Source organism: Desarmillaria tabescens, assembly GCF_030435595.1.
Source record: "Desarmillaria tabescens strain CCBAS 213 chromosome Unknown EV420scaffold_11, whole genome shotgun sequence".
Lineage (NCBI taxonomy): Eukaryota > Fungi > Basidiomycota > Agaricomycetes > Agaricales > Physalacriaceae > Desarmillaria > Desarmillaria tabescens.
The window spans coordinates 229,549-249,662 of NW_026848310.1; the positions used below are offsets into that span (position 1 = coordinate 229,549).

A 20,114-nucleotide genomic window follows, 5' to 3' on the forward strand; every position below is an offset into this window, starting at 1 on the left:
AAACGGCGCTTGAACGGCGCGAGTCTTGGAGCTGTCATAGTCACCAGGCCAGAAGGCTACCGCTTGATGAGTCGGCGGAACGTAGGAAGTGGACGTGGAGTCTATACAACTACAAAATGATTTCTATATCCATCTTACCTGATAACTTCGGGCACATCCCTTTTTCTACCCGTTTACCAGCAATGACTCTGTTGGACGAATCACAACATCCAGACTCCAAGTCTGACCTTCCGCGTCCCAGTCACAGAATTCAGGGTAGGCGCCACATGTAAACACATGAGGTGAAGCAGATTCCAGACTCGACTCGTGCGTTGGATAAAGCATGAAATTATCCATATGTAGTTGGTCTGGCAGGCAAGGGGTTTGTGGGCGGAGCGTTGTCTTGGTGGCAGCCCTATCACCATGCACCGGTTACAGTATATATGTTCTCGACTTACGGTGTCACTTCACTGAACTACCCCTTAGTCGACCATTTTACACCCACATCGTTGGCAGGTACGTCGCATCAGCTACATTCAATTTCCTGCCATACCCAGAGAATTGCCAGAGGCGAAAAGTGAACATGCCGATACAGACCTTCCCGGGAGTGCCCATCGACATCCTCAGACAGATATTCGAGTTCGCATCTGCTTCGTCTGCCTCGACTGGATTGACTTTAACCCTAGTGTCGACTCACATCCGACACTGGACGCTCCCCATCATCTACAGAAATGTCGTTCTATCATCATCGCGAGCCGTGACTCTTTTCCTTGAAACTATAGCCACCTCTGCGGCCTCCAAACTTACACCAGCGATACCGCTCTGCAGTCGAGTGAAGAACCTTGGTGTCTTCGCCTTGGGCCCTTTGCCTGCTATTGAACAGATTATCTCCTTGTGTGACAACATAGAGAGTCTTGCGTGCGGATTTTCGCTCCATGCTTATCTGCTTTCAAACCACCAAATGCTCCCCCGTGTTTCCTGTAAGAAGCACTTTCTTGGTCCTTCATGTCGAGATGGCATACCCTTCCACCTGATTTCTCCACAAACCACACACTTCCACGCGCAACTATCTCTGGAAGATTTTCATTCTATCTTAGAAATTTGCAACTACGTTTCCGCGATCACGCACCTAGCCATCAGCGTCCCTGTGAGCTCCAAAGACGCCGTGGAAATCATAGAGTCGACCACTTCGGCATTGCTCGACAGCAGTAGTCCTTTGGAATTCCTTCTTATTCAAGTGATGGGCACCAAAGGTTCTGAAATTGCTGAGGTCATAAATGCACGGAATAAAACAAGGATGGAGCTGGCTGGTGTCCAGGATGGTTTCCGTGTGGTTGCAATACGCGCACCAACATCGGTTGTTCGACAATGGGAAAAAATGGTCATTTCTTCTGCGGATTTATGGGAAGACGCAGAAAGAAAAGTCAATCAGAAGCGGTGGTGAAGTTGCGCGTCATGATGTTGAAATGGAGCTGGTTTTATTTACCGGCTCGCTGTATACTACAATCGATGTTGGCAAGAGTTAGACAACTTCAAGATGCAATGGATCTTCGGGCTGCACTTGGCGGCCGATTTAATGCAAACCGCTCAAAATTGTCTAAGCTGCTTCCTAGTTGAGAGTGACAAGTGAATTTTTACTTCCGAGTACTATACTTCTTCGATCTCTCCTGCCTCTTTCGCTTTGATCCATATACCACCCTTGAGAAAGGCATCAGCAACTTGTACAGAGTCAGCCGCAAAAATAGGCGTACGCTTGCATAGATCGTCAGCGTCAACTTGGGGCTGAACTTGCCTCCCATACTTTCATCAAGCTCAAAGCCCTCAAATGCCTGCAACAGCCGGATGATGATAAACGACATTTCGTTATAAGCAAATTGCTGCCCCAAGCATATCCGAGGACCAGCATTGAAGGGTAAGAAGATCCATGGATTTTTTGTTATGCGGTGGTGCCGCTCGTCAATAAACCGCAGAGGGTCAAATTGTTCGGCTATAGTAACCCGGAAAATCAGACAAGATACGGAGCAAGAGAGTTGAAGAGACTCGCCATCTGGACCCCAAAGATCTTTTCGTCTGTGCATCAGGAAGACAGAGTATGGAACGCTGTAGGCTTATTAAGATGGAAGGGATCAGATAATGCAAGAGAATATTACGGTGTTCCTGCGGGAACATATATGTCTTTCTCATCCGGATCATCAGATGGGAACGTTGTCTCCTTGATTGACGTGCGAACGTTCACTGGACTGCAGAGTTCACGTCAGCCGCTGTATTCACTGAACGATGAGGACATACACGGCGGGATATAATCTCATGGTCTCTGATTATCACAGTTTTATCAACTGACCAAAGGGCATGAAAAGGAACGTACCATTGATCACCGCTCGCAAGTACTTCATCCCTTTGATATCTTCAAACGTAGGGCGCCGTACGGGTCCCACTGAGTTGATGATCTCTTGGCGGAGACGGGTGCACACGAGAGGGTTGGTACATAGAAAGTAGACCAGTACAGACAGTGTCCACCCTGTAGTGTCGCGTCCAGCAATTAAGATATTAAGGCTGCAGGCGTATGAAGCTCGGAAGGCTGAAGAAAGAGAGGCGGCGTACATTTCATCCTTCAATATCTTCGGGTCTAGGGTAGTCAACGGTTATTGGAATGTCGTCGGAACTTGTTATCCTCACCGTTCGTCTCACGGACAAGATGCCCCAGTAATGTGTCTTTCTGGCCGTCATCCGTCTCCCCAACTCCGTTCTTCTCTTCGTCCCGCTGCTTTACCGCCTCATCCACGATCGGCTCTATGAAGTGGTTGACAACGCTCATAGGTGCTGCTGTTCTGTCTTTGAAAATCTCGAATAGTGGCCAAATCCACGCTTCATCACCACGTTCATGCAGGATCTTAAGGGCAGACAGAAAGCCATCCGCGAAAACTTCTGATTGAGTTTTCTTGTGGCTTTTGCCAAGATCAAGAGTTGAAGAGGGTAGGTACGGAAGGTTACCTAAGAGACTCTCGACTGATTTCCCGAAGAGGAATTCTGTTGCAGAATCGAGGGTAAAGCGTTGGATAAGGTCCTGAGTCCCCATCAGTTGAATGTCGCTGTCAAATCTCGATTCTTACCTGAAAGTCCAATGCTACACCCATCCGGAGGCGCTCTTTCATTTTAGCTACCACTGTCTGTGCATGGCCATCAAACAAGTCAAAATGCGAGATGCGGTCGCGCGAGAAAAATGGGCGGGTCATCGTTCGATGAAATCTAATATGCTGTTATTCAAACCCTTTGCGATGACGAGCGAAGAGACATGCTTCCACATCTTCCCGTCTGAATTGAATACTCCCGTCCCGAGCACAGACGACATAGTCTCTTGAAATTCCTTCCCTTCAGATTCATTCTCAACAGTTAAAGGGCTGATGGACGAGGCAAAACTACCTTTCTCGAAGTTGTCGAAATCGGTGGCAAGGACACGTTGAATGTGTTTCGGGCTCGTGGTCACGATCTGCATAAGCCCTATGATATTGGTATTGAATATGGGCCCATACTCCGTGGCCAGTGCTGCCAGTGTATCGCAAGGATGCTTGTCATTCTGAGATCTTTGCATGATGTCGACGTTGAAAGGGAGGGTCCCACGCACTTGAGGAGCGAGACGTGCATTGAGAAAGGAGGCGCGCCGGGCATAGTATGGATAAAGGAGGATAGGATACAATGGAAGAACAAGCGGGAGAAGGAGCAATATCCAGGATCGCAGCCAAAAGGCAAGTAGGACGATAGGGACTAGCTTATAGGCAGCACGAGCGATAAAATGGATTCCGGGTGTTATCAGCGCCATCAAGGAGTCTGTATCTCAATGCGCTCCAGATTATCGTTTAAGTATTTGTACCAAGTGTACGTGATTGAAGTTGCATAAACATGGTCATCTGCTGTGAACAGCAGATTGAAAATGGGCTCGGACATAGTCCGTGGGGCCACAGATGGCCACGGGCCACGGATAATGAGGAATCAGATGATGACGCACACTTGCTAACGTTGAGTCCGCGTCAAGGTCGACGCGACTTCTCTTTACTTCGTTGCTGAACCTCTATGAAAGTATATCCCACTCATGGTTTAGATATGCATTCGAATTAAACCGTCGTAGGGAAGCATGTACTATGATATGAACGTCCTGTTCGAGACACGATAACAAGTTGCCGGGTTTGGGTGTCACGTTCTGCGTGCGGGTCTTTTAGTAATGGTCTACGACACACAGAACACATGCCCTTTGAAGGAGTCCATCCACGATTCTGCTCTCGAGTCAAATCCGCCATACCCTGAAACAGATCCCGGTCTAGTAGATGCTTCGTGATGATAAGCATATCTCCCTCCGACCGATACGACTCCAGCATGCCGGTCAGAATGGTACGAAACTCGGTGTAATGAGTGCCTTTGGATGATGGCATCTGGATTGCAGAGTTTACCAGTCGTTTGAAAAGTCGGGGAAAAGATAATGCCCGCGTGGAACTTATGGACACGAGAGATGTAAATGTTTCTTGTATGACACAGCGAAGCGTGTCTAATGTTTGCCGTTCAACCTCCACGATACGGTCTGCATGAGAACGTGAATCTAGGGTGAAGGAGGAGGATAACGTTTCCTGTGAACAAGACGCGGAGACAGATTGGATGCAGTTAATCTGACTGCCGAGTAGTTGGAGCCAGATATCCTCTAAAGATACATCCGGTGAGGTAGATAATGAACGATCTAAACATACAGAGATGCCAGATCTTGCTAGGTCGACGAGTCCATCAACAGCCTTCTTGATGTCCGAATTTGCTTCGGCTGTTTCGGCAGACCCAAGCGCCTCGATGACTCGAAGAGTAAGACGTTTTTCGAAGGTCTCCGCCTTGGTAAGGGCATCAACAGGATGACCTTGTTGATTGAGAGCCCAAACTGCTGCATTATAAACCTCTCTTTCCTCGCATACTGCCACAACACCGGGCCAATCTAACCGACTCGGTGACAAGTACTTCAGGACATTGATAACATCCTGAGGGTGATACTGACACTGAAGCGCAATATATGCTCGTCGGAGATCGTCCAATGCGTGAGACTGGGAGAGGGGCCTTCGGGGGATCTTGGTATATTCTTCGTCTTCCGGACGTGGAGGACCTAAGAGATACTGCAGATATATAAAACGCTTGTAGTCACCGAGAGAACCGAGGCTTTCCAGAGCGCGACTGTGCAGATCGGGAGTGTGCTTGTCGAGAAGATCCGCTGTCCTCGGGATGCTGGCCTGCAATAGCCTAGGTAGAGCGTCTGCTATTGTGACAACCAACTCCGTCGGAATGTGCTTGTTTTCTCCTTCTGAAATCCGGAGAACTTCATCGATACTATGGAATAGTTCTGATGGGTGAAGCTCTGGGTCTTCGATATAAGTCGAAAGCAGCGGTCTCCATTTGCGGTCTTGGCGGTGCCAAATTCGAAGAATTCGATAAAATCCCGCGTCGTTGAAGAGTTGCACCACCCGGTCAATATCATGAGGGGTGTATATGGAAAGAAGGTATTCTGCAGCCAACTGACGATCTTCACGCGTACTTGCATCAGGATCGTCCGCTAGACTGATCAGAATACTATGCTGAGTGCTGACTGGTATCGGGAGGAACTGGGAGTATTTTGGAGCATTCCTAGCAATGAAGATGTTTACAAATGTTACATCACCCGATGTCAGACTTCCCGACGAGAGGATTTCCAATAGTATTCGAACAATGACGAGACGACCGACGTCCTGGGACTTATCATTAAGATATGGGTCTTCGAATGCAATGTCAAGCGAATGCAAAAAGGATTCGGCATCAAAACGCAGGAGAAGCCGAGCATAAGGATATGTGGGTTCGACACCGCCTTCTTCGTCCGACGTTAGAATCAAACTTCCTCCATCACCAACAGGCCAAACACTTGAGCGTCCAGAGAAAAGAAATGCATAGACGTCCTTTTTTGCCTGGTAACTCTCTTCCTCTGGGAGAGGTTCCTCACTAGGGTAGGTAAGGCCCGAAAGGATGTTGGCGAGATATGGATAAATCTTGTATGCGCTCAGGACTATCGGCTCCATGGTGTCCTCATCCCAAGTATTCGTACTTGATTTACGGTACTGGTTGACGCGACGAATTAAGCTGAGCAGTTCAACTACTGGCGCTACGTAATCTTGAAGGGCTCGGGTATAAATGTAGATCAGGGCGTCGTAGAGGTGATGCTGCTGGCAGAGATGGATGGCTTGGTTTAGGTCCAGACAAGCGGGATCAATGTGCCAAATGATACGCTCCACAAGATCTGGGCGCTCATCCTCATTATGCATGGCTACTAGTCTCTGGGTAATGCGAGGAGGAACAAATCGAATCTCGTTCTCCAGCACAAAGCGTTCTAGTTGGAGGAGGTATATTCGAGAGATCCCAGAGTCGTCATACTGCTGGAAAAGGTCTTCGAACAGGAAGTCGAAGTCATCCAATGCAATACAAGCACGACAACACGTTGCCACAAGACCTTCGAACAAAGAGGTCCGGTCAACACCGCGGCCATCAGGCGTGTTATGTGTGCGATCCATCATACGATCCTCGGAAAAGGCGTATTGAGCTGAGGCAGTCATCAAATCGCGCATTTTCTGGCCCACAATCTCTTTCCGTAAATCAACATCCTCCGGGAGGCCATTCTTATTTCCTGGAGCGGCACCGACATAATACAGTCGCGACATGTCGATGGCACTCAAGAAATCGCCATTTTGAACAAATGCCAAGATTTTGTCTGCCCATGTTAGAAGCGTTCCGACTCGAAAGTTTTCGCGTCCCTGGAATGACAGTTTAAATGAAGTGACATTGAAATTGAAAGCAGTCTTACCAGCAAAAACACCTTTCCCTTATAGACGCGAATACTGTGTGCGACATCACTTGCACAGTCCGGGTAGGCCATACTACCCTTTACTGTGTGTTTCAAAGACGGAGAAACCAGTGAAAATCCATCGAAGGGTACTTTTTCAACTGGCTTTGAAACATGAACATCGTACACTTCGAGAGATATTGCAGTAAAGACGAGCACTTGCTATGGAAGATATTAGTACCGAAACGGAAATGGACTTGGTAGCTGGAGTAAACGAACCCACATTGACATTCAACCATTGAACCGCCAATATATCGTCATCTGCCGACCATTTGCCGAGGTTCTCGAAGTCTACCGCGCCGACTTCAACCTCGCTAGTTTTCCCAGACCTGGAACTATGAAACGTTTGCTTTACCTTCGACTCGAACACCTGTAAGATATAGAGTGTACGTCCCCATGAATACACGAGCCTCGGATTTGTGGGGGGGCCGGGGTGATATGAAGGGTTGCTTTCAACCACTTCTACCTTTCCGCTTGGATTCGGCAAGACACTTGGAAACCAGGATAGGGAGCCTTTCTGACTGGGCTTGGTTCTCGGTAAGTCTCCCTGCTCAACTACCCGAGGGCATTTGAACCACGTTTTAGGAGTAGGCTTGAGACCAACGATGACAAGTTTAGTGGAGGTCAATAAGGCCACAATATTGTAGGCGTCGGTGGGATGGGACGTAGTACCAAGAGGTAGGGGCATCATGGAAAGAATGGAATATCGAGATTTTCGGTGAGTTATAGATGTTAGAGGAGAACCATTGGAAGAAGGAAGAGGGTCCAATTGATATTTACCAAGGATGCGAAGAATATCGGAGGCCTCGATAAAAAGCATCTTTCCGAGGCTATGGTAAAAGGCGAGGCCGTGTTCATCCGCTGTCACGATGGCTGTATGCCTCCCTGCCACGAAACCAACATTCACAATCCTGGATCCTTGTATATGGCCCTCTTTACGACCAGTAGAAATGGCAGCAACTGTTGTTGGCGGAACAGTTCGAACAGGCGAGTTTGGCGTCTTCAGATCATACAACTGAACGAAGCCCGACGAATGCCCCGAGACAACATAGGTATGATCAAAGGATAGCGCTAGAGCAGTAACCGGTCCAGCTACTTTACCTGAGTGACTGTCAGAAATGCCTCAGTGATTGTAATAGAGAGAAGCACCTGTCGCTTCCGTACCGCATACACATATAAGCTTCTGCTTGAAGTCAAAGACGCATATTTTCCCTTCATCCGTCCCAATGCAAATGAGACCATTTGCTGCGAGCGCAGTAGGAGAACCGAGAAATGGTGCTCCGAGAATCGATGAAACTTTTGGCGACTTGGTCTTCAGTTGTTGTTCAATAATACGCAATTCGGTCCATTTGAAGACGTCTGTCTGAGGATGTTTTGGAGAGCGGTTGCCATTCTCTTCGGTCCAAGACGCGGTGTGAAGATTAGATAAAGAGGACATCCTTGACAGAGAGAAATGGGAAGGCGAAGATGCTTGCGCATGATTGGCAGAACCACTTGCCGGTGAAGAAATGCGAGACGACTGAGGTGTGTATGACCGAAGTCGGGAAACATTTGGGTGGAGAAAGGGTCGTGCCAGACCGCTGCTTCCACCCAGGTCAGGTGTACTCATTCGCGAAGAGGCGGCAAGTAATGCGTCCGGGCTGGACGGTGCATTTTCGGACAAAGAGTCACCATTCTAGAGGATGATTTAAATTCACAGTGCATACACTGCACCTAATATTGCGCACCAGTATGTTTTCCCGATTCGTGGCGTCATCGCTAATGAGAAGGGAATGCTCCACCTCCCTTGTATCCATGTCCGAATCATCTTCATTGTCGTGACCCAACACCTCTCTCAGCTGTTGGCGATATCCAGACGAAGTGGATGTGCCGGCATCGACGCCCGTGTACAAAAAACCGCCGTCATCATCGGAGTCATCTCCGAGCGCACTAACTTCCACTTCACTGTCTTCATTGCCCAGTAATTCTTCTATGCGAGAAGAGTAGTCTCCTTGGTGCTCGCCGTATTGGAAGCTGTCGTCTTGGGCTTCATTGTCAGAGAAGTGCATGGATGGTGCTCGTATAGTGGACGCATCTTCTACATCTGGGAATTGAATATTGGCTGAAAAGGGAGAGGACATTTCGTCCTTGCTGCTCGAGGCAGCCGGTGATGCTGCGAGGGCGCGATGGCGGGAAAATGGAAGCTATATTACATAATATAGTAAGAAGTATGATCATTGATCACGTGCGAGGCCTAGTCCGGAAAGGCACTGCCACTAACACTGACGGACACTGTTATTGTCGATGTCAGTTTCCAATTTGTATCGGTGACTTCCTTGTGAATGGAATTCAAACCTTCAGCACTCCAGCTACGCTTTTCATTTGCGCTGCAGCACAGTAATCTTCGTCAAGGTGGAAATTTTTTTCGGTTACCAATAAATCATTATTGGTGGCACCGTGCATGAAGCTATGCTCGGAATATTGCCCACCACTGTTACGGATTATTAGCATTCATACTATTGTCTCTTTCAGCCCACCAATATTTCAATAGCCTGGCAATAGAAACAGCGGCGCAAGTGTTCCAGCAAAATTGCAACGCGGCGGATGAGCGGGCCGTCATCAAAAGTTGTCAATTTTATTTGAGATGCGCACATCGCGACGCGTCTTTGTTCAAATCAGTATAACAATAATGCCAATTCTCGGCATGATGCAACCCTCTTTCTTCCAACCGTCATCATCTCCACCTCCCTCACGCCCGTCCGCACTTTTACTCGCATCGACAGGATCGATACTACTCACGAGTGCCACTTATTTAACATTCTTTTTACGACTCCAATCCCTTTGCCCGCTAGCGGACATTCGGACATTCTCTTTAATTCTCAAACATTTGATCTCGAAGAACTAGAGTCATGTTTAGTTACAGCAGACCTTCAAGAAACGCCAATGAAGTTGTTTTGGTGAGCAAGCTCTAGTACTCCTTGGAAGATCGGAAGACTAAAGATGTAACACAGCATCTAACTCCAAATCAACGAGCCACACCGTCTGTTCCCTTCGAGTTACAGGGTCAAGTGAGTGGCAATTACTCTGTGACTTGGACATAGCGGAACTCAACATGCAAAAATTGTAGATTTCTGCCGACAAATGGGAATTGCGCATAGATGCCATAAAAAGCGTAGCAGGTCGTTATTCCAAGCCAGTATTGGAACGTGTTTGGTTGATAGTGGGATTACTGTGCGTGGATTTTCCGCCTAGTCTAATTTTGTTTCAGAGGATGATTGGGCGTTTCTAGGTCTACTTTCACTCTTTCGTTGCTTCTCTATCAACTCGTACTTTTAAGGTTCTTTGTTCGAGGGGACGAATCAAAGCGATCAGAACGACAAACCCAGGTTCGCATTCTTCCATCTCCTGTATTACAACCTCATAACACATGAACTTACACAGGCTGCCGCGATTTCCATCGGTATTTTTGCTGGTTTAGTCCTTCTAGTTGTAGTGCCAATGCTGATTTGGAAATACATGGTAAAGGTCAAAACTGATTGTACTATACTTGACAACTGACTGTACATCTTCACCTAAAAAGGGCAGCAGGGCAATTACAACGATGCTTCAAAAATGGGGACAGGCGGATCGCGCACAGTTCAATCAACATGCCTGCGTGTGGAAAGCTAGCTCGCCCGGAGTGTTCCGAACTGCATTGGTGAAATCAGTGTGTCTGTTTGCCAATTGTGGCTAACCGTATGTTGTTAGACGTTGAAGATAACGTTACCGTCTGCCCCAGCGCCCACAGCCTTTCACCCTGACGCGTATCTCCCATCTTACATCAATGGTCCTCACGATGATGGGGCGTACTTCTATCCCTATCATAGAACAGAGCCTGGTTTGCCTCACATGAGCGTAATCGGCAATGTACCCATTCGCATTGACGCTGAGAAGGGTGGGTTCGAAGAAGTGCGGATTTGAGTCCACAATGCCTACTGGTTAGGCCATCATGATATTTTAGATTACGGATCCGATGTTATGTCAAGGTTTTTATCATTTATGAGTATTAGGAGTAGGAAGTTGGTATATTTTCCGGTAATCATCTACCCTCATTGGTGTGAATTGACCTTCTACTCGGTCCCGGACAAATGATTTCAGCGTTAAAAACGTTATGTACTGGTCTACGACCGTCTATGTGACCGGATGCATGGAATCGCGTTGCAAAGATGTCCCTGTGTGAGAGTTAACTAATTTACGGCTACAATCTGGGGCAGATCTGGGTGCAAAACTAAGATTGAAGCTTGAAGCCTGATCGAAAAAACAAATGACAGCAATGGATGTGGCTCTCTGCTGAGGTGGGGTTCACTTGACTCACTTGACGGGACTAACGTGTGTTAGATTGAAAAGCGCCGGAGGTGGTTTCGGGGGCGCTCACAGGTAAGAGTAAAGTTATTTGCTGATTATTGCGACAGCGCCACTAACGTTCCAACTTCCCTGCTCACTGAAACATGCATGAAGTATTGTACCGGCTGAAGGATGACCGATGGGTCTTGATGTCCTTCAAAAAACCATTTACAGAAAACAAAAGTTCATACAATTTTATATCTGATAGTAGTGATACAAGTTGATTCGCGCAAATCTGGGACCGATCCGGGCGATACCGGGTGGAGCGCTTGCCATCGACGGTCATTTCCAAATTCGAAATTCAACTTCAATTCTGCAGGGACGTTTGTTGCAATGACAATCCACAGTCTATACATATATGATAGGCGCGTATGTTTTCTTTTCATCCTGCTTTCTGTGTTTATAGTTCTCAATAGGCACTGTGCTTGCGTGTACTACCAAGATTGGCACAGAACGAGGAGGCCAAAACTCGCAGTCGAAGGGGGAATAATGCCTGCAGTTTCTCAAGCTGTCTCTGTGCGCCCAACGGAAGCCAACCAGCCATCGTTATCGGTCACAGGAAGCCCTAGAAACACACTCTCCTCAAGTTCTGGCATTGTCGTCGCAGCCAGTGACTCCCCTTCTCCATTGCTGCAGACACCGGTTTCCGCCGCTTCAGCGTTGACTTCATCTAGCCCGGTCACCAGTACGGGCCTGTCTTTTGACGAAGAAGCAAAACTTGTATACGGTGTTATACTGTCACTCCGCAATATGATCAAGAAGTTGTCGGGAAGGTAACGTTTTGTATAGCGTGCCTTTCTTTCAAGCTGACTGCAGCATAGAGACGAGCAATTTGTGAACTATCGCACCTCTGCGTACAAGCTACATCTCTTTGAGACGATCTCGGGATACAAGTTCGTCATGCTTAGTGACCCAAACGCAGACTCTCTTCGGTTTGTCCTTCGCCAGATATACGTTGGTCCTTTCCTCGAATATGTTACTCGCAATCCGCTCGTTAGTATGGACTCTAAAGAATATGGAATAGATAACGAATACTTTCGCTCCGGTGTTGATCGTCTCGTCCGAGGCCTGTCCATCTTTGCTTGAATATTATCTCTATAAAAATACAAAAATTCGGTATACATTTGTATAGAATTGTAAACATGTCTTCCCGCGCCCCACTATCTGTCCGCTCAAATCTAGGTGGTAGAATTTATTGTGGATAGGTCTTCGAATCCCTCCTGCTGTTCAAATTGTTGTCGCAGCACGCTCATCAAGGACGCCTTGACCTCTCGTTCCGCTGTAGCATCTTCCCTGTCGTCCGTCTCCCCTGCGACAGCCTCGTCGAGGGCCAATTTCGTTTCACCCAACTTCAACATATCCTCCTCTATTGTTCCCCGTGATATCAATTTCACAACATCCACGTCGCGCTTCTGCCCGATACGGTACGCGCGGTCTTGCGCTTGGCGGTCATTGTGAGGATTAAAGTCTTGATCGAACCTGTGCACCATCGCAGAATAAGGGACCGGTTGTTTATCCTAAGGTAGGTCACTTACATGATAACAACTGAAGCAGCCGTTAAATTGATGCCCATGCCTATCCAGACTCAGTTTTGATGCAGAGATTGTACATGTTAGGACTCACCGCCAGCTTTCGTTGACAACAAAAAGACCGGAATGTTGTCGTCTTCAGTAAATTCGTCCACCAGTGATTGACGAACGTCCACAGGCGTCGACCCTGTCAGAATAAGGAAACGGATATCCTTCTGCTTCAAAATGACCTGAAGAATATCGAGGATCTGAGTGAACTGGAAGAAAGGATTCAACGATATGGACGATGAACAAGATGAGATATACGTACTTGTGAGAAGATCAAGACCTTCCGCCCGTCCTTGTTGTAGCTTTCGAGTAGTTTGAGCAACGTGTGAACCTTCCCGGAGTTGAGATAACAATCGTCATCCTGGAGGAACTTTTTCGTTGACTTATATGTCCCGCAATGCAGTTGTAATTCAGCATCCGTCATCACCGACATGTCTTCCTTGACGATCTCGAAGAGCGCGCCCCGCCTCTTGAAGTCGGGTTCCTTCAGCAGCTGCTTTGTAATCCCTGACAATATGTCGTCGGTGAAGAGTTTCCGAAAGAGCATAGGATGCGAAGCCGCCTTGCGCAGATCCATGAGAACATTAGTGCTGTTCTCGAGGTACAGTTTATCTTTCGCCCGGGGCTTCTTCGCAGGTTTACGACCGTTTGCCACAGCGTCCCCCATGGCGATAGAAGCATCTGCATCATAGATCGTCTTTCGGGAGCGCTTCAGCGTGTCACGATAGATCGTCTTTTGCAGGGATGTCATATCGCACCATTCAAAGCGCTCGGTTTTCTTTGGGAGGTCAGTGAGGACCTAGGCCCAATGAGCGCTCATTCTGACAGTCGAGATTGAATGGCTTACTTGATCTTTCCGTCGCCTTAGAACAAAGGGTGTCATCATTTTCTTCGCCCGTGACACTCGCTCCTGTGCAAGTAACGTCACCTTCGAGTCACCTTTGACTTTAAAAATGGCTCGCAATTCGGTTATCGTTTCGGAGAAATGCTCGGGTAGGATAAAGTTCATCAGTGACTGACATCGGAATTTGTAAACCACGGTGACAGGAGTGGATAGCAAGCTAGAAGACGTACCACAAGTTCTTGCAGATTGTTTTGCAACGGTGTCCCTGTTAGCAAAAGTCGCCACTTCGAATCGACCTTGAGTAAAGCTTGATATCGTTGGGATTGGAAATTCTTGAGAACATGTCCTTCATCAAAAACACATGACTGAAGTTCAGTAAGTAGGGGTGATTCAGTTGACATAGGAAAGCCTTACATCCCAGTCGATGCGACGGAAGAACTTGCGATCTCCGTCACCCTGTGCAAGGTTGTAAGTGGTGATCAAAACGTTCCATCCATCGTCAGTGTTTTTGTGGGGTCGCGTATCTAGAAGATTCTGCCGGAGATGAACACGCTCGTCTTTACTGCCATAATATGTCTGCACTTTGATTGAAGGAGCGAAGCGTGCGAACTCCCGAACCCAGTTCTCCAACGTAGAGGATCTTGCGAAAAACATGAGAAGAAATGAATTTGGAACGATGGTGACAACATACGGAACAACAATGAGATGCGGCCCATTCCGTCCATGCTCCTTTAGATGTGCAAAGAAACTTATGACTTGGATGGTTTTACCAAGGCCTGCGATGTTTATAATTAGTGATGGGCACATCGAGACATCTTGACCACCTACCCATTTCGTCCGCCAGAATACAACTCAGCTTACGGTCATAGAGGAGACGCAACCAATTAACACCCAAAAGCTGATAATCTTTGAGTTGGACATTTGGCGATAGAAGTGACGGTTGAGAGACAAGGAAGCTTTTGGTGTGCTGGCTCCTCAATGGTGCAATGGATCGGAGATTGAGAGATCCGTCTTGGTTCTCCTCAGATTCCGGAATATCTACTTTAGCTTTCCCTTTGCCTTTATCGACGTCGACCCCGGATGTCCACCCAGCAATGACTGAACGAAGGCTGGATCCTATGTCCTCACATTCCTCCAGTATACGGTCGACTGCACCATATCCTTTAAAAATGCCGGTGCAATCGTCAAAGAGGCGAGGACTGATGCCAGCTGGACCAGATTTCTTCTTCCCCTGGCCAAGTTTTGAATTTAAGTCATCGACGGAATCGAAAGGTCGTAGTCCTATTATAGTATTGGCTTGTTCTGGTGTGCAACCTGAAAGCCCGATTAGCATGATCACTCAGAGAGACGAAGGAGTAAGAAAAATACCTGTAAGTTCTTGCAGTGCTTCTGCGTCTTTCGAGTTGAAAAAGGCTAGAGTCCGCGTTTCTTCTGTGTCCTCCTGTCGACGTCGCTTGCGTTGATGATCATCGTCACTCTCGCTTGCATCCTCTGAGTCGGTGTCCAAGACCATCTTCTTGGCACGTTTACGGCTTGCAGGCTGAACGACAGGCGAAGGTTCGGCTGCATATACGCTCGTTGCATGTTTAGAAGGAGGCGGTGTTGATGTACTAGCACCGTGCGAGTCGATCTCGAGACGGTTGGCATAAATCATGGACTTCTTCCCTTTTTCTTTAGCCGCAACGCGCTGGGCTTTAGTAGACTCGATATAGCCATCTACACGTCCGATGACGGGCGAAGCTGCCTTTGTGGGGGAGGGGGAGGGTTTGGCAACCCAGTCCGGGTCTGAGAGTAATGAGGTCGCCCGCCTCACATCTCCGGTGGCTTGAAGCCAGGCTGCCTTGACACGCTCAGGAGATTCCATAGGCATGGTGAGCTTGAAGCGAACAAACTTCTGGTCTGATGCCAGTGGATCGCTGGGTGATGGAGCCGTATCAGACGGGCGTCCTCGAAAAATGCGTGGTTTGGCGGTATTGGCGCTTATGTTGACAACCTCAGGCAACGATTCGTCTGATGCCGTTGACTGTGCATCGGTGTGGCCAATATTGCGGCGGCGCTGTCCAGCACGTTGAATTGCCGGCGAGTCCGGTGAATTCGCGACGTCGGATGGGGACGCGTTAAGTCGCTTGCGAGGCGGTTCTTCACCATGGCTATCGTCGCTATCCCACGGTCGTCGTAGAGCCCCCTTGCCTGTTCTCCCGCTCGATACAAACCCGCTCGGCCCAGCCAAGGGATCAATGCCGCCTGTGTGCGAAGTGTAATTCCAGTGCCCGCCCTGTACAACTGCCACCGCTGGCGCCACGTCACCACCCTGTCCAGCATTATTGGGCTGATGCAGGCTATGATTGACTGGAGAAGCGCTGGGGCTTGAATCGGGAACAAGAATGGTACCAGCAGTCGATGGCGTAGACGGAGGGAAAAAACGCGATGACACAGTGGCATCCCTCGACTGCGACGGCAACGACGATAAGGACGGTGTGTTCGACGCTACTGTCGACGCCGAGCTAGTAAGACTTGAATTAGAGGCATTCATTTTTGACCTCTTGGAAAACTTGAGGTGTTCCAAGGCGGCTTCCCGCTGCAAATGAAAATAGTCGCCGTGAGGTCGACCGCCCACGTTCCACGACGACACGCTCACCTTGGCTCTAGCAACGTCAACTGAGGACATTGTCGGCAACAATGATGACCTCAGAACTCGGTTAGGCGATGTGATAAGTTGTTGAAGGGTATGCCTCCGTTACTGCACGATGTGTGATGACAAGGCAGTGGCTCCAAACTCTAAACAGTACGGCTCAACGTCGGAGAGTAAAAAAAGTGGCTGCATTGACACTACAACTACTCGAACAAGGAAATTGCAAGCCAACAGCTACGAACCCGGAAAGACTTAACGTATAGTCGACCGTCATCGTTCACGACATTGGACCGACGATAAAAGTATTCTGAAAAGCACAATAAAGGAAAAATTCTCAATGAAGATAACGTGTCGACGACGATAACCATGATACAATTGACTCTAACTCAAGAGTTATAAAAGACTTTGACAAAGCAACGATGCATTGATGCTACGTACAGTGTAACAGGTAAAGAGACACCACACTACACCGTGCTCGAAGGTTTTGGAATGATTTGCACCTTCCAGGCCATACGGTCGAAGACGCGAAGACGCAAAGACAAAGTACCCTCAACTCATTCGTGAACCCGAAAGCTCGTTAGACCAGAGGCACAAATTGTAATCCATAGCATACATTCCCCTTCGAACGAGAAGTACACCTTACATAACTAAACATCACGACTCGTGAATTTCGAGCCAAAAAGGTCAAAATAATCGACGTACTTTAGTTTTCCGCAGAGCCTCCAGTGCAGGGCACTAGATAAGCCTCCCAAATCATAGCATCCCATTGCGACACCAAACTGGATAGATATAACTTCAGGCTTACAACATTCAGCCATTCCTTATCGCAGAAATAGTAAGGCTGGTCCAAAGGTCGAAGAGAAGACCACCGGTTCTGTTCTGTGCCGTTCGGTAACTGCAAGCGAAAGCATGCCTCAAGTAAAGGAGGCAAAGCTACACAGACATGTTCCAATTATTCGAGACCATCGGACCAAGATATGTGACGGAATAAAATGACAGCATTTCCCCTATGCCAGTGGGGGGAAGAAAGGAAGAAAGAGCGCCCTGAGACAAACAAATCCCGCATATATATACCCTGTAGTCACGTGAGCTATCGGGCCCTAAAACGGCCTGGTCGGCTGTTCGGCTGCTCAGCCATTGCACTGTTACGCAGCACTGGCCAACACTCTCCCGCTTTCCCCCATGTTAAGTTTCCTCGACTTTCTTACCCTCACGCTGTCTCTCGCGCTGAGCCTGGCCATTATTGTGCCACTCACTGGCATTCTGATACGGTTCAGAGCGAACTACAATCCCAAAGGTCTACAATTGGATCCTGAAGGAGGCGCCCAACCTCATACGGGTATGGAACTCTGCTACGCCGCTTCATTGCGTTATATCTGACAGAAACTCAGGACCAGTTATCAAATCTTACTTTGGTATGATGAAACGAGTGTACCAGATTGAAGTTTGTCTCAAGTTTCATATTCTCCACTTCTATTTCTCAAAATCTTCTGACAGGGATGGCCTGGTCTGTACAAGGGCTTGAGTGCGTATTTATTTCCGGAATTTTCCGCGTCTCTATGTTGACAAACATGCCTAGTGCCAACTCTCTTGAGCACCTCTGTGGTCACTGTCTTGATCATAGTATTCATGGACACTCCCAAGCCGCGTCATGGCACCTATCACGCTCCCCAAACGGGCGTCCTGGGAACATTGGTCTACAGCATCGGAATGATGCTCATTGCCCTGCCAACCGCGATCATCACGTATCGGTGAGTTTACTATATTGTAATTTGGCCTTATCACTCAGTATACGCTGAACAAAGTGCAATCACCACACCTCACAAGCTGCCTTACCTCAATGCAGCGAAATCACTGCGTATACTTCTCACCCCAACAGAGCGACGTCGTCCCTGGATCATCTTTTTCACCCCGGGATTGCTTGCCGCTGAAGTGTTACACATTGCTATTGTGGTTCTCGCGCTTGGTCCGCTTAGGCGCCTTCTCCTTCCGCCCCTCCCAGAATCAAGCAGCTCTTTCCCTGATGTTTCGCCGGTCAGACTGGCAATATACTTGGTGGTAGTTTTGGTTGCTACCGCCCTGCTTACTCCATTAGAAGTGATGGCTACCCGACTGGCTATACAACGGAATCATGCCTCATCGGAGTATAATTCTGTTTCACAAGAAGTTGACGGTGATGCGGAGGATGCGGAAGAGTTCTCTGGCGCCGAGGAAGATGTTATTGGGTACGTAGAATATGAGCCTTCTTTTTGACTTCATACTGATTGGCATGCTTTAGCCTGCGTAACGAAGGTGATCCGTACCTTGGTTTGGCGGATTGCGCCAAGCGCATCATCGATGAAGAAGGTTGGAGCGCGCTCTATCGTGCCTGGTGGATCACTCTGCTCGGAACCTTTAGCAGCGGGATCGCTTACTGATTATATCAGTGTATGATTATTTTTGTAATCCGACATCTGCCAGCAGCACAGTTCTAATATATATTTATAATTGCGGAATGGCAGAATCAATGAAGTTTAATCTCCCGTTCGTAAGCCCTGATGCTGAGCTCTAGAACTCTATTGATTGTCATATTGGATGAGCAATGGTTCTGAGGGATAAGAAATCTGCCAGCTCCTTCGACGATTCTCGTCAGAATGGTTCCATGTTTCTGACACGTACATGATGTTTCGTTGCAGGTCTTGTCTACTAGCAGGTGCGTAGGTCCGAATTTTTGGTCTTGGCGCAAGCAATCCTTCCCTGCACTGCAAGAGTCAAAAACGGGACGCAAACCCCTGCGAAAGACGGAATTATGGTTTTTACGCTGGCTTCCTTCCATCCCTCAACCCGACAATTCATGGCGCCCATAGTATCCGCTTCAGGTCTCAGGTTCCTTCCGGGTCCAGAGTTCCGTGCTCCTCAACTCTATCCACAGTGAAGGGTGGATGTATTGTTTGGCTATCTGGCGGCCGTTGTGCGTTGACTTCATTGAAGCATCGCCTCTGCTAACGAATACGCCGAGGACTTCTTGGGGCTCCGTGAACAGAGGATATTCCCATGTGACATGCAATTCATGATATCGCACGCCGATTCACTGGGTGGGTCGTTCTGATTCTTAAAGATGACTGCCAATCGTTTTCACCCGGTGTACTGCCTTCGTCTTCCTTTGCCAAGGGATCGTTTACCTCCCCGTGATTCCGACCCTCCTTTGACACAATACACATGGTACTCCCCGTACGGACTTTTTCTTGGGACATATCGTCGGACGTAAGTGGTTTTTTAGTTTGTAGCGTCTGAGAACAAAAGCCAAAAGACAGGAAATGGGGAAAGGAAATCTCAGAATCACTTCTGGCAGTCTTGGCAAGTCTATTCGTACTGTCGGGCATCTCCACAGACTGGGATTTTCTTCGATTGGTGTTCAAAGCATCCCGACGATAAGCACTGCCCAGTGGCCAAGCGAACCTTTCGCTCCCGCCTCAATATTCCAAATGAAAGCCGATTTGTTATTTCAGCGTGATCGAGAATGCGCCCATCTCCGCCCATAAAAGGATGGAGCCAAAATAAAACCAAAAACAAGTCCTCGACATGCTATGATGTTTGTGTAAGGCGATTTCAAGTATATTGAGCTATTATTAACCTACGTGTAATGATTTTATGGTTCGCAGCCACACCTATTCGGTGCGTGTTACTTCCTGAAAGGCCGGCGAGAAAGATGATGATCATAGTCCCGAATGTTTGGTCGATATTCCTCTTATCCACGCTAACACGCGGCTCACACGGTACAAGTTTCCGTGTCACCTTATGGAATCCCGCCCTCACTGCTCGATCGCGCCAATCGGTCTTTGACTGAACGTC

The 20,114-nt window shown here is 48.1% G+C and overlaps 7 protein-coding genes across 7 annotated transcripts; 4 read left to right on the top strand and 3 right to left on the bottom strand.

Annotated features, from left to right (window-relative positions):
* Nucleotides 1-562: 562 nt before the first annotated feature.
* EV420DRAFT_1267278 (uncharacterized protein) lies at nucleotides 563-1,423 on the top strand (the record flags this gene model as incomplete). The annotated part of the gene is made up of 1 exon (XM_060467381.1): nucleotides 563-1,423. The coding sequence occupies one exon, from the start codon at nucleotides 563-565 to the stop codon at nucleotides 1,421-1,423; it is 861 nt and encodes a 286-aa protein (XP_060332873.1).
* Nucleotides 1,424-1,613: 190 nt separating this feature from the next.
* EV420DRAFT_1619486 (cytochrome P450) lies at nucleotides 1,614-3,796 on the bottom strand (the record flags this gene model as incomplete). The annotated part of the gene is made up of 11 exons (XM_060475484.1): nucleotides 1,614-1,677; nucleotides 1,768-1,966; nucleotides 2,024-2,079; nucleotides 2,130-2,219; nucleotides 2,269-2,293; nucleotides 2,345-2,532; nucleotides 2,581-2,605; nucleotides 2,656-3,043; nucleotides 3,090-3,225; nucleotides 3,276-3,348; nucleotides 3,400-3,796. The coding sequence occupies 11 exons, from the start codon at nucleotides 3,794-3,796 to the stop codon at nucleotides 1,614-1,616; spliced, it is 1,641 nt and encodes a 546-aa protein (XP_060332874.1).
* Nucleotides 3,797-4,088: 292 nt separating this feature from the next.
* Nucleotides 4,089-8,477, bottom strand: EV420DRAFT_1266748 (Golgi CORVET complex core vacuolar protein 8-domain-containing protein; the record flags this gene model as incomplete). The annotated part of the gene is made up of 4 exons (XM_060467348.1): nucleotides 4,089-6,779; nucleotides 6,830-7,030; nucleotides 7,092-7,969; nucleotides 8,018-8,477. The coding sequence occupies 4 exons, from the start codon at nucleotides 8,475-8,477 to the stop codon at nucleotides 4,089-4,091; spliced, it is 4,230 nt and encodes a 1,409-aa protein (XP_060332875.1).
* Nucleotides 8,478-9,432: 955 nt separating this feature from the next.
* Nucleotides 9,433-11,006, top strand: EV420DRAFT_1529455 (uncharacterized protein). The gene is made up of 7 exons (XM_060472547.1): nucleotides 9,433-9,804; nucleotides 9,859-9,915; nucleotides 9,975-10,078; nucleotides 10,137-10,233; nucleotides 10,289-10,366; nucleotides 10,428-10,544; nucleotides 10,595-11,006. Exons 1-7 carry the CDS (start codon nucleotides 9,757-9,759, stop codon nucleotides 10,805-10,807), a joined length of 714 nt encoding a protein of 237 aa, XP_060332876.1. The 5' UTR covers nucleotides 9,433-9,756; the 3' UTR covers nucleotides 10,808-11,006.
* Nucleotides 11,007-11,563: 557 nt separating this feature from the next.
* On the top strand, nucleotides 11,564-12,316 carry EV420DRAFT_1619488 (Sybindin-like protein; the record flags this gene model as incomplete). The annotated part of the gene is made up of 3 exons (XM_060475485.1): nucleotides 11,564-11,595; nucleotides 11,647-12,003; nucleotides 12,052-12,316. The coding sequence occupies 3 exons, from the start codon at nucleotides 11,564-11,566 to the stop codon at nucleotides 12,314-12,316; spliced, it is 654 nt and encodes a 217-aa protein (XP_060332877.1).
* On the bottom strand, nucleotides 12,208-16,419 carry EV420DRAFT_169546 (SNF2 family N-terminal domain-containing protein). The gene is made up of 11 exons (XM_060479406.1): nucleotides 16,290-16,419; nucleotides 15,020-16,229; nucleotides 14,480-14,965; nucleotides 14,343-14,427; nucleotides 14,066-14,291; nucleotides 13,882-14,016; nucleotides 13,655-13,822; nucleotides 13,070-13,606; nucleotides 12,854-13,016; nucleotides 12,766-12,805; nucleotides 12,208-12,709 (listed from the first exon to the last, which is right to left on the bottom strand). The coding sequence occupies exons 1-11, from the start codon at nucleotides 16,317-16,319 to the stop codon at nucleotides 12,409-12,411; spliced, it is 3,381 nt and encodes a 1,126-aa protein (XP_060332878.1). The 5' UTR covers nucleotides 16,320-16,419; the 3' UTR covers nucleotides 12,208-12,408.
* A 1,006-nt stretch (nucleotides 16,420-17,425) lies between these two features.
* On the top strand, nucleotides 17,426-18,799 carry EV420DRAFT_1529462 (uncharacterized protein). The gene is made up of 6 exons (XM_060472548.1): nucleotides 17,426-17,622; nucleotides 17,675-17,727; nucleotides 17,781-17,808; nucleotides 17,863-18,034; nucleotides 18,089-18,508; nucleotides 18,562-18,799. Exons 1-6 carry the CDS (start codon nucleotides 17,466-17,468, stop codon nucleotides 18,698-18,700), a joined length of 969 nt encoding a protein of 322 aa, XP_060332879.1. The 5' UTR covers nucleotides 17,426-17,465; the 3' UTR covers nucleotides 18,701-18,799.
* The last annotated feature ends 1,315 nt before the right edge of the window (nucleotides 18,800-20,114 follow it).

Coding starts and splice junctions, on each gene's coding strand:
- EV420DRAFT_169546 (XM_060479406.1), bottom strand. CDS start 16,319: ATGTCCTCAGTTGACGTTGCTAGAGCCAAG. Junction 16,230..16,289: donor TTGACGTTGCTAGAGCCAAG/GTGAGCGTGTCG, acceptor TTTCATTTGCAG/CGGGAAGCCGCCTTGGAACA. Junction 14,966..15,019: donor AGCACTGCAAGAACTTACAG/GTATTTTTCTTA, acceptor TCGGGCTTTCAG/GTTGCACACCAGAACAAGCC.
- EV420DRAFT_1529462 (XM_060472548.1), top strand. CDS start 17,466: ATGTTAAGTTTCCTCGACTTTCTTACCCTCACGCTGTCTCTCGCGCTG. Junction 17,623..17,674: donor AGGCGCCCAACCTCATACGG/GTATGGAACTCT, acceptor ACAGAAACTCAG/GACCAGTTATCAAATCTTAC. Junction 18,035..18,088: donor ACCGCGATCATCACGTATCG/GTGAGTTTACTA, acceptor CGCTGAACAAAG/TGCAATCACCACACCTCACA.
- EV420DRAFT_1529455 (XM_060472547.1), top strand. CDS start 9,757: ATGTTTAGTTACAGCAGACCTTCAAGAAACGCCAATGAAGTTGTTTTG. Junction 9,916..9,974: donor CCTTCGAGTTACAGGGTCAA/GTGAGTGGCAAT, acceptor CAAAAATTGTAG/ATTTCTGCCGACAAATGGGA. Junction 10,079..10,136: donor TGGTTGATAGTGGGATTACT/GTGCGTGGATTT, acceptor GGGCGTTTCTAG/GTCTACTTTCACTCTTTCGT.